The following is a 12,850-nucleotide window of genomic DNA, read 5'->3' on the forward strand; positions in this document are numbered from 1 at the left end:
TAAATTTTGGGAAGTTTCACCCTCCTTACTTCCTCAAACAGAAAACATAGGTTTCCCTGCGAACAAACAGTCAACATTGCATATCTATTCAAAAATTTCTCTCTCATTCTCTCCCACTCATCACAATTATAGTTATCAGAAGTTTTATTAGTGGCACTGACACTTTTACCTTGGTACTGTGGTATTTAATCATTTTTTTATACGGCTGTGGTATTCAATCATATTTTCATAATTTGGCCATAATGCAATGCTCTTTTTACCTCTCTGTTATTTACTTTTCGTATAAGGCCATCTCATAAAAGTCTGTTCATATGTTTGTTCTGAATCCCTATCTTTTATGTCTTTGGTGTGCAGGTGACACTTTTTTTTATTTTTTATTTTTGTGTTCATTTTTTTTTTTACTTGCAGCTGGAAACTTGCGACATCTAATTGTTGAGGCTTGTATTGCAAAAAAATTGCTTGATACATCAGCTTATTTATGGCCTGGCTATGTGAATACATGCAGCAATCAAATTCCTTGTAGCATTTCTAATCATGTGTCTGGCTGGTCATCGTTGATGGAGGGATCACAGCTAACTCCTGCATTGGTTAATGTCTTAGTTGCGACTCCAGCTTCCAGGTATTCTAGTGACTCATCATTTCATAGTTCATATGCTCTGTGTCTCCTTCAATCCCCTCTGAAATTTGTTTTCAGAAGGGCAAGATTTGAGGAAGGTGGTTGATTCAGGCAAATTAGATGGAGGGGTTTTTCAAATATAGAATTTTAGTGTTTCCAAAATGCTGTTTTTACCACATGACAAAGCAGCAATGACATGGGATATCAGCTCCTCTAGTTGTTTTGCCATTTTTTTGTTTTTTTTTTCTTCTTTTGGCGGTGGTGGTTTTGGGTAGAACACTATTCATACTTTGAATTGTTGACTGCATTCATATTCCGTCAGAAAATTCGTGAAAAGCCTTGGCTCCCAACATTTATGCTACTGACGTAGAACACTGTTCATACTTCAGTAGTGTGTGTATTTTAACAATTTTGTCTGTATGTTTTCTTTGATCTATTTTAATCAATAGTTTGGGATTTAACAATTGATTTACCGTATCATTTTTAAGGCAGTTACAGTTAAAGGGAAATTATATTTACTTTTTGGGAATGTGTTCCTTCTCTTAAACTGAATATTAAGATATGAAAATAAGTCCCCACTCACATTTCATTCTTTATTTTTCTTCTGTTTTATCTCTAGATATTGTCAAGACAAATAGCTAGTTTATTTCTGAACAGTTTACCCTACTTCATTTTGTGTGAGCCAACACCATGCAGTTTTATTAATTTTGAGAATGCATTGTTGATCATGTTTAATGTCATTGGTGGTTGCCTACTAGGTATTGCACCGTGTTCTTTTGTAATTCAAAAGGACAGCTCAACACGACCTTCTGTTACTAGGGAGTTGAAGAGGATTACATGTAGGCAATCCTATCTGAATGAGCAGAGAGGCTTTTTTATTTTTTTTCCCGTGACTAGAATCTGAGATTACCTGGTCATAGAACAATAACCTTTCCGATACACCAATGCTCTCTATCATTTTTTCAATTTCAATTTCTTTATAGAATACTAACATAGCATGAAATGTAGTCATCCTCAAAACATCCTTAAAAACACAGTCATTGGCTGGCATGTGAATGTATTTGAAGCTTTAATAATGTAAATTAAATATGTTTCTATTATAGATATATAAAAGAGTCTTCAAAATATAATTTATAAAATATTAATGTGGTAAGTAAATTGCATAAAATGCAATAAATTTGTATATAATACTAAAATAGCATGAAATGTAGTCGTCCTTAATTTTCCTTCTCTTTATGTGTCACTCATAAACAGGCACTCACCGGTAAGCATATGAATGTAATCTATGCTTTAATGTAAATTAAATATGTGGGTATTATAGTAATGCATAAAAGAATGTTTAAAATTATTCATGTGGTAATAAATTTCATAATATATAATAAATATGGATAATGGAAATAATTTATATATATATACTACATAGTATGAACGGTTGCCATAGAATACTTTTCTTTAATACAGTTTGGCCAGGTTAGTTCCTAAGCTATGTAGCCTTTATTGCTCCCATAGTTCCTGGATAGAGGGACTTATTCATCTGGAAAATACATGGAGATTCTGGTTTTTTAGATCAAATATAGATTTATAATTTATATATACTAAATATGCATACACATTTATGGAGTCTTCGTGTAACTGAAAATGGCAGCTATCTACTCAATGATAGTATAGCATTATACCTGAACTATAGTATACAGATGCGTCCTTCATTTCATGAAGCCAATATTAGATGCCCTTTTTTGAAAACTTATAAGTCAACTGAATTTATGCCCATGGATTTTGATGGAAGCTTGGCAGAGATTGAGAAAATATATGAAATTGCAATCAATGGTTCAGATGAAGAAAAGATATCTGCTGCTACCATTCTATGTGGGGCATCTCTGGTACGTGGTTGGAATGTACAGGTACTGTTTTTGGCTTTCCAATTATTTCAAAGACTTCTACTTTTTTTTGAAAAAGTTTTTTTTAGCTTGTTTGGTTGTCTTCTGTCTCTTCTTTAATTTTGTCTCTATTTTTTAAGTTTACATTATCAATTTTGTTTGCAGGAGCATACCGTTCTTTTTATAACAAAATTGCTTTCACCTATAGATCCTCCTAATTACTCTGGGGCTGAAAGCCATTTGACCAGCCAAGCTCCATTTTTAAACGTTCTTCTTATTGGAATCTCATCTATGGACTGTGTTCATATATTCTCCCTACATGGTTTGGTATGTTCTGTTTTTAATCCATGTAGTTTGACTGACATGTGTAATTGCCAACATTTACCCTTTTTCTTTTAAAGTGAAGTTTTTATGAAGCGTTTGTTTTGTAGTCTTGGAAGGCTCTATCATCAATTATGTTGTAGAGAGCTTGTAGATGTTGCATGTACCTTCTTTGATTATATGTTTTAATTTTGCCGTTTACTGCAGGTTCCATTACTTGCACCAGGACTAATGCTAATATGTGAGGTTTTTGGATCATGTGTTCCTGATTCCTCGTGGACACTTGCAAGTGGAGAAAAACTCACTCATTGGGAAGTATTCTGTAATGCGTTTACTCTTTTGCTGAGGTTCTGGCGGTTTGATCATCTACCTATTGAACAAGTGAGGAGCGATGCAACAACTCCACCATTTGGATCACTACCTAGTCCTGAATGCCTTTTATTAGTTCGAAACTGTAAATTGGCATCATTTGGAAGAACAGAAAAGGATCAACAGAGGCTCAAAAGATGGCCAAAGATTTTATGTTTTTCCGTAGAACCTGTATTCATGGATTCCTTTCCAAAATTAAACTTTTGGTATCGGAAACATCAAGAATGCATTGCTTCATTCCGCTCTGGTCTTGTGCCTGGAAGGCCTGTTAATCAAATTGTTGATGCTCTACTCAGCATGATGTTTAAGAAGGTAAGTAACGGTGTCAAACCTTCGACACCTACTACTTCAGGAAGCAGCAATTCATCTGGGAATGCATTGGATGATGCTTTAATGAAACTAAAAGTGCCTGCCTGGGATATCCTCGAAGCTATTCCCTTTGTGCTGGATTCTGCTCTGACATCTTGTGCTTATGGGAAAACCTCTACCCGTGAACTGGCTACAGGTATGCCTAGTTCTCTATTTGTCTGCATAATTTTTAACTTGTTACCTATCATATTGAGTCAGGATTATAATGAGGAACTGAGACTGATGTTTTATAATCTGAGAATGTCACGAAATCTAAGGATGTACTGCACATAGCTCTTCCAAGTGCGCAACCACTTGAAAATGCTGGATTATCATCATCATAAATCCTATGTCCTGTTAAAAGCAGAACGCCATTTCTGGGATTTTACGCATGTCCTATAAACCCCATTTCGGGACTATATTATCGTAGTACTAATATATCACTTGTTGTAAAGTGGCGTTAAATTAAATATATATATATATATATATATATATATATATATATATATATATATATATAAACATTAAAAAATTTAAAACTATAATGTTTTTATAACGTTAATAAAAAGTATTATAAAAGATATAATGTATATGCATATACATTTTATGGAAATAATAATTTATCTATAAATAAATATAGATTAAAGTGTAGAGTAAAAAAGCTGTAATTATCGATTATTTTTACATAAAAGCTTATAGTATAATATTTATTCTCAAATAAAATTCAAAAAGCACGGTAAGAAAGAAAATTGTTGAATTATTTCTTGAAAGTTCCACTCGGACATGCTGGTTTTCGGAAATTTAATTCTGCAAAAAAAAAATCCAAAAGGTTTTTTTAATATCCTTCATGGATTTCAATTCTGAATGAAATGACAATTATCTGAATAATAATTGAAAAAATAAAAAGTGATGTAATCAGCGAAAAATGGTGTACAAAATGCAACCAGCAACTTTAAAATAAAAAATAAGAAAATGCAACCACCATTTTAATCTTAAATGGAATAAAGAGTGATATATCTTGATATTGATATACCCCGGAACAATATTGATAGTGAAAAATATATTTGGGAAATTTGCACTGGGTTGTATTGTAATACTGATTTTTCCAACTTTGTTTGGTACGCTTCTTGCTGTGTAATTTGATTTTCACGTTCTTTTTTTGTTTTTTTTTTCTTTCTCAGGTCTCAAAGATCTAGCCGATTTTCTTCCAGCTTCTTTGGTTACCATTGCAAGCTACTTTTCAGCTGAAGTTACACGGGGCATATGGAAGCCATCTTTTATGAATGGAACTGACTGGCCTAGCCCTGCTGCAAATCTAGCACATATTGAGCAACAAATAAAGAAAATCTTAGCAGCCACAGGTGTCAATGTCCCAAGCCTTGATATAGGTAAATTGGTCTTAGTCTCTTATTTTCTATTCTTTTGGATTTTGTTAAAACATTAAGGAGAATTCAAACATTAAGAAAGCATTTAATCAACATTATTATATTGCAAATACAAAAATAAAAGAAGGTAATGGGAAACATTACCTATTTGCAACAGGAAATCCTTAAAAGACATTCTTACAAAGATCCATAATCTCTCTAGAGAGTTGGTCAGGACGAATTATATTAATCAACTTGCTGTATGGTTGACCAGTGAATATTCTCTCGTGCGTACAGGCGTTTATTTTTATGGTGGATAAAATTCGTCATATTTTTGGATCTTTTTAAGTATTAAGTACCTTCAAATGATATTTAAAACCTATTAAACACTTCCAATTACTCAAGAAAAGTAAGTAATAATTTTTCTTAATACAACGGATGCTTTGTTTTTCAGTAAAAGTTATCTACTTTCATTTCATTATCCAGTGTTCTTGGAGTGCTTGATAGCATTTGCATTAATATTATAGTATGTGGAAACAAAAGGTTCATTATTTTGACAGTATTTTTAATTCCCTGTAGATGGGGATTCTCCAGCTACACTTCCTTTTCCTTTGGCAGCTTTTGTAAGCCTCACATTAACATATAAACTCGACAAGGCCACTGAGCCATTCCTTGCACTGATTGCCCCTGCTATGAATGCCGTTGCTTCTGGTTGTCCCTGGCCCTCCTTGCCCATTGTGACCTCTCTGTGGATCCAGAAGGTGAAGCGTTGGAGTAACTACTTTGTGCTCTCTGCTTCCAGCACTGTTTTCCACCACAACAAGGATGCTATAGCTCAACTACTAAAAAGTTGCTTCACATCCACCCTTGGGTTAGGCTATGGCAGCATTTATAATAATGGCGGTGTCAGTGCCCTCCTTGGTGATGGTTCTGTTTCCCGAATATCCAATGGGATCTCTCCAGTGGCTCCAGGAATTCTTTACATAAGAGTGTACCGGTCTATTGGAGATATCACCTTATTGATTAAAGAAATTGTGCCTATTTTAATGCTTTCAGTTACAGACATTGCAAGTAGTGATTTGATGCCCAAGGGGGTTGTAAGGAAACCAAAGAAAACCAAGTTTGGGGTAAAATATGGCCAAGTTTCTCTTGCCAGATCCATGGCACGTGTCAAGCATGCCGCTCTACTCGGGGCTTCATTGGTTTGGATATCAGGTGGACAAAAGTTGATTCAATATTTGATGAGGGAGACTCTGCCTTCCTGGTTTTTATCAGCTACCATGTTCGAGCAAGATGGTGGAGAATCTGGAGTTATGGTTGCTAAGCTCAAAGGTTATGCACTGGCATTTTTTGTTTTTCTTAGTGCAGCATTTGCCTGGGGTATTGACAATTCGTATTCACCAAAACAACGGGCAGAGGTTGTCGGCTTGCATTTGAAATTTCTTGCAAGCACCCTGAACAGGAACGGAGCAATGTTTTCTCGTTGTACTACTTGGAAAGCCTATGTGTCAGGGTTAGTGAGCTTGATGGTGGGTCAAGCTCCATCATGGGTTCGGGAAGTCGATGCTGATTTGTTGAAGAGACTGAGCTGGGGATTAAGTCAGATGGATGAACACAAGTTGGCTCTTCGCCTTTTGGAAATTGGAGGAATAGGTGTCATGGGTGCAGCAGCTGAAATGATAATTGGATTTGAACATAGATCTTAAATCTATCTGAACTTTCAAACTATTCTGTAGTTAGACTAGAAAGATTGGTCAGATTGACTATCATATCTACCAAAATAGAAGAATAATGCAAACAAGATCTTTGCAATGAATTGGTCTACATGCTTTTTTTTACATTTCAATACACTTCTCTCGTCAAATGGCTTTCATATTAGTTGTCAGATGTCGGTTTTTCTTCAAGTTGTCCGTATCAATATTTTTTAGTGTGATTAATTTTTCGTGGATGATAAAAACTTGTATTTGTATACATCGTAAGCACATGCATGCAACTTCATTGCCGTAATCCACTAATTATTAGTCTACAATCTTGACTGGTGGTGTAAGCATCAAAAAGACCATTTCGAGCGCCCCCTGAACCTGATGAAAATCTGTTAAGAATGGACTTTGCGGGGGAGGTGAACGCATCGCTGCAAGAGATTCATTCAGAACAGAGTGCAAGTCTCACTAGGGAAGAGAGATACTACCAATACTCTCTCTCTCATACTCTTTATTATTTGCTAAAACTTGTTTACGATCACAATTTTGCAAGTCTCACTTCCTATTCAAGAGTCTCGCTTATGATTTTGAGGTTTGTAATAAAATTTAATTAATAGTAGAAGGAATATATAAGAGAATTTGTTGCTAGCACTCCTTTCCAAGCATATCATGGATTGATCTACAGTATTTTTTACCTTAAAATTTAATAAACCAAACACTGAATTAAATGGATAAGAGGAAAAAAATTCTGGAGAGACTTTGTCTTTAGAATAATAAGGATATATTTTGTTCTGAAATTAATACTATATATTAACACAAATAATTCAATTTCAAAAATAAAGACAATCCATCACTGAACATAAGAAATCACTACAATGAAACTGTGTATATATACAGGATTCCAGCAGACACTGCCTGGTATGCATTCTCACCAATTTATTATTATATCATTGTAATTATTAATTAATCAACAAAACCTATAACAGGCCAACAATTACTTGCAATGACAAAAAATTTATAGAGGTCGAGGGAAGTCATGGATTGGGGAAAGTATTTCTTTTAAATGGTACTATTATTTGCCTCAAACAAAGTGCAGCTGTAAGACTTCATTCGATAAGTAAATAAACCTGCTGTCTGCTCAGGAACAACTTCACCACTGGCCGAGAAAAAGCCAGGAAATGGAAGAGCCGTGTCAACTAAACGGTACCATAACATTCCTTCTGGAGGCAAGGGTAAAACTGCAGTTTCTGGATGACCAGCTGCATTGAAAGCAATAAATAGATCGCCGGATATATCAGAAGATACAGAGCTCTCTAGAAACTCCTTTTCTTCGGCCTTCAAAGCCATGGCTAGGAACTTGCAGGATAGGTCTTCCCATCTTGGTGGGGCCCCATCACTTCCATACCATTCAATGTTTTCTTCTTTTAAGAAGCTCATCCTCTGAAGAAGATCACTTCTCCTCCTTCTAAATGAACTTAAAAAGAAAATGAATTGTGAGGTTTGTTTACCGAAGCCTGTTTTCAAAGAACTCCAACTGAAAGGCTTTATACCATCATATGCAGTAAAACCACCAGAAGACTGGCCACATTCATCTCCCATGTTCAGAACAGGTACTCCTAATGACACAAACAAGATGAAGAGGAAATTACGGATTTGCTTGAGTCGTCTTTCAAGAATAGCAGTGTTGTTTGTAGGTCCTTCTTCTCCACAATTCCAACTTAATTCATCTGTACTGCTGAAGCTAACCAAGTCCACAAGAGAAACTCCAAAATTTCTGGCAATGTAATTAAAAGAGAATGCGGGACCTCTTCCACCAGAAAATATGTCCCCACTCCCGCAAAGTCTTGTTGCAAGGTTGCTAAGAAGATTTTCACCCCTTAAAAAGTTCCTCACATCGTTACAAAAATTTGTATTTATTTCAGCCCATCTCATCCAATGAGGAAAGCGAATTTCCTTTGCTACCATGCCATGGGGATCCCAACAATCTGCAATGATTTTAGTCTTGGAGAGTACTGGGTCAAAAGCTATAGCTTCAACTAATGGAGGTCTAGTCAAGTACTCCCCATGAAATCCTCTCAGAAGGTGTGAAGCATTTAAGAAAGAGAAGCCATCAATGTGAAACTCAGTCACCCAATGCCGAAGACTATCCAGAATCAAACTTTGCACTATAGGATAGTTACAGTTCAGAGCACTCTGCCCCTTCAAACCACCAACTCCATTTGCATAATAGTAGGTTGAGTCGTCAATTCCCTGTAGAGCACCAATCTCAGCGGTATTGGAGAAAACAACTTCCACAAGAACTTCTATCCCATTGGCATGCATAGTTTTAACCATCTCTTTCATAGAGGCAATAGCAGATACAGGACCACCAGATGGCCCATAAATGTGCATCAGAGAAAAAAAGTGGCTAGGAAAATATGGTCCCTTTTTCTCGTCAAATGTGAAAACCGGCTCCAGAAGAATGGCATTCACTCCTAGATCTTTAAAATGCTGAACCTTCTTAGCCAAACCAGTAAAGGTCCCAGCTAAACCACTCGGAAGTTGGCTGGACTCGTGCTGCGTAAAGCGCTTCACATTCAACCTATAAACCACCAGTTTCTCCATGGACAAATCCAGATGACAATCACCACCCCAATCAAAATCAGGTTCCTTCCCCAACCATCCAAGATTCTTCACAAATCCAACACCATCAGGATAAGAATTCCCAACAATCTTAGCATACGGATCCAAAACAACGTGCTCAGCAAAACCATCATCCTTGTTCCTCTTAAGAACACCCCCTCTGCAGCTATAACCATAGCTCATGAAACCCTTGGCACTCTCAAACGCGACATGCCAGATATCACCTGTCCTATTCACATAAGGATCCAAATCAAGCTCCAAAGCAGGCTTCTCCATGTCATTCTCATCATACAAGCATAAAACCACACTCTCAGCACGTCTCGAGAAAATAGCAAAATTCACAGACCCATCAGGAGAACAAAAGAGCCCCAAAGGACCCGGGTACCCCGGAAGCAACCCAACCGGCACGCAAAAATTCGTTCCCCTATGGCTTCTAATCTCCATCCCTGCATCCAAAGACGACATCAAGAAAAACGACAAGTACAAAGGAACATGCTTTGCATCAAATTCCAATTCAACTGCAAAGTTTCCATCAGAATTTTGCACCAAGGGACTAACATTCATCCCCGTCGCCGCATTTTCTCTCAAACCTATCGTATCCAGATCCACAAAACACGATGAATCACTTCTATACACACCCCAACACAACAAAAGCGTTTCACCAACACTACCACTTATATCCAACGATGAAATCTCAGTGTAAACAAAATACCTATCTTTTCTCTTTGTGACATAAACTTTCACCAACCCGCCACCAGTTTCAGTCCTAAACAAATACGCCGATGAACCTTTTAGGTATTCGGGTCGGCTCAAGGTTCCAAGTTGCTGCTCCGTTTCCTCAATGGACAAGCGTGACGTGGCACACAATTTTGAAGAAGTGGGGTTCCGAGAAAAGGGGGAAATGGGGTTTTGCAATCCAAGTTTGGGCCAAAGGTGCTTCCTTTGGATAAAGGGTTCGTGAAAACAAGAGAATTTGGGTTTGCTGTGGTGACTCCCAGGAATCACTGAGAATGAGAAGCGTGGCGCGAGACTTGTCATTGAGAAGATGAAGCTGAATCTGAGGAAGGAGATTCGGTGGTTGCTAATTAGAGCATTGCATTTTTTGGATTTGGAACAGACATTACATGTATTATAGTTAAGGTTTGAGTGATGGAAACTTATGATGTTTCGATATGAGAGTGAAGAGTAACTGAAAGAAAGAACAATACAATAAGGCAACGATTTCGGTGAAGGCAGTGGCGTGGCACAATGGTGATACTTCTCTTGCTGCCGTCAGATATGTGAATGCTGTAATGAACGGTTGAGATGTTTGACGGGCAACTGGTTATTCTTGTTGGAGTGGATTTGCAAAAACTGGATAAAAAATTGCAGTTTGATCCTTCCGTTTGATGGGTCTGTTACCTTTTTATTAGCCAATATTTACTCATTTCAGAATTTAATATTGTTTTAATTGCACGTTTTGTTTTATCACTCAGCTATCATCATTTCACAAACCTTATCATTCAAAAAAAAATATTCCACATATTTTACAATTTTTACACATTTTACAAATTCGTGAAATGAGTAACGGAATGTTGATGTATCCCTATTAAAAAGAAGAAGAAAAAAGGAACGTTTTGTTACTAATATTTGTAAAACAACGGTATTTTAATCCTAAGAATTAAGGACAATAAATATATTAAAAAACTAAAATTATAACTTGTCAATTATTTAGTTCAAAGTTACATTCTATCACGTGACTTACCTGATAACATGTATTTAGAGATCAAATTAATAATAATTGGTTAAATTTAAGAACTTAGACGAAACAAATTATAAGTTCACGGAGTTTTAAAAAAAATATTATAGAATATAACGACTAAAGTGTAAATGAATCACAATTTCAAAGATTAATTTAGTCATTTATTTTTAAGTTTACAGTGTAAAAAATTTACTTTGTTAATTTAATAAAAAAAATGATAAGTATAACTTTTTAAGTAGTTATTGTTAATTTTACACTGTTTTCACTTTTTTATTCTACATTAAATTTGTAGTTGCTTGACTATTGATAAAAAAAAAAAACTATTGATATCTTGAACCTCTTGGGTGCATAAGTTTGGTTGACTAGGCAGGAAACGAGGGGGTGGATAAATCTGATCGAGGCCACAGATTATAGACTAAAGGAGGCACAATACCATAACAGATCTCTTTGAGCTTTGGGAGATGTCATTGCTTTCCTTAACAAATGATCTTCTTTCTTTCTTTGGATTATACATGATGAGAATGCTTTTATTATGGTGTGGCAATAATAAATAAAATATACTCTTTATTTATGAACAAAAGTGCAGGGAAGAAAGGTCAGTAGAATACAAGCAAGACCCTATAGTTTATACTTACCAGATTTGAATCCCAAGATGTTGAACGTCACAGTAAACTTTAGAGGACTTTATTAGCTATGATATAAAAAATTTAGACCCTTATAATTTAAGATACTTTGAGGATTTCTTTGCCAAATGAATTACTTCCAAAACCTGTAATAACAGGTCAACTATTCTTCACCGTCAGTGTACTATTTTATCTGGACATATAGCTTAACCCAGCCAAAAATAATTGAAGATGAAGGGGAATGAGATAAGAGATAGTGTGTGTGCCTTGTGCTAATTCACATAATCATTCAAGGGACCCGAGGGCACATTCTGTTTGCGCTTTTGAAGAAAGAAAGGACACGTCTTTGCTGTCTTCTATCAACTCTCACTCCTCACCGTTGGGTTCCCTATCAAAAATTATTTTTAGGTTGAAACAATTTTCAGAAACAAACATCTCTTAAATAATTTTTCAATGCTTGATTCATTCTATCTATTAAAGAGTTTTGACATGTGGGAAGTGTACAAGACTAAAAGCACAACCAAATGAGCCAAACACTTGTGCAATAAATTGATATAAATTTGACAGGTTATGTAGTGTAAAAAACTCTAAAGATAAATTTCTTTTTGAAGCATATATAATTCTCAAAACTCCTTTTTCCTATCACAAATGAACTGGACGCTTATCTTTATGTCGAAGGATCTTCTACTATGCCGAAGGGTCTTACTGATGGCTCATTGTCGATATGCACCGGGTCAATCGCCTTGAAGTCATCTAACTTAAAGGTTATGGGGGGCATGTTAGGCACTCGGTGCCGGGAGACCTTATTATTAGACCAGACTTGTTGTATGTGCCTTTTTTGCACAAAGGCAATAACCTTACCTCCAGGGAAACCTTTGGCGATGGTGCTTATGACCAACTTTGGTTTGTCAAGGGGTCTTTCCTTTTTTTCCCTCGAGTGACTCCGGCTCCTCCGCCTTTCTAACCGACCTACATGTTTTTGGTCCTTCCCTCGACTTGACTCTAGTTTGTGTTGATCGTTGGGTCTGTATGACTATGGCTTGTGGATAAACTCCTTTAGATGACCAAGTTTGATGAGTTCTTTTATTTTGTTTTTCAAGGCATTGCATTCTTCCATTGAGGGACCGCGATTGTGGTGATACCAGCAACGTTTTGATTAGTCGGCTTTCTGTGGGGTGTTGGCTCTCTTTGGCATGGTTAAAATGTCTACGACCAAGGCCTGATCCATGATATAAGATCTATTGACGGTAAGAGGAGTGCAGTGAGCAT

General features: G+C 36.2%; 2 protein-coding genes across 2 annotated transcripts; one reads left to right on the forward strand and one right to left on the reverse strand.

The window, feature by feature from the left end:
- Positions 1 to 4: 4 nt before the first annotated feature.
- On the forward strand, positions 5 to 6,788 carry LOC100797410 (mediator of RNA polymerase II transcription subunit 33B). Its single transcript, XM_026127871.2, has 6 exons — positions 5 to 619; positions 2,403 to 2,517; positions 2,659 to 2,820; positions 3,022 to 3,688; positions 4,713 to 4,919; positions 5,475 to 6,788. Exons 1-6 carry the CDS (start codon positions 312 to 314, stop codon positions 6,599 to 6,601), a joined length of 2,586 nt encoding a protein of 861 aa, XP_025983656.2. The 5' UTR covers positions 5 to 311; the 3' UTR covers positions 6,602 to 6,788.
- Positions 6,789 to 7,341: 553 nt separating this feature from the next.
- LOC100797949 (isoamylase 2, chloroplastic) lies at positions 7,342 to 10,407 on the reverse strand. Its single transcript, XM_003520509.5, has one exon. The coding sequence runs from the start codon at positions 10,253 to 10,255 to the stop codon at positions 7,655 to 7,657; it is 2,601 nt and encodes an 866-aa protein (XP_003520557.1). The 5' UTR covers positions 10,256 to 10,407; the 3' UTR covers positions 7,342 to 7,654.
- Positions 10,408 to 12,850: the final 2,443 nt, after the last annotated feature.

This window comes from Glycine max, chromosome 3 (genome assembly GCF_000004515.6).
Source record: "Glycine max cultivar Williams 82 chromosome 3, Glycine_max_v4.0, whole genome shotgun sequence".
Classification (NCBI taxonomy): Eukaryota; Viridiplantae; Streptophyta; class Magnoliopsida; order Fabales; family Fabaceae; genus Glycine; species Glycine max.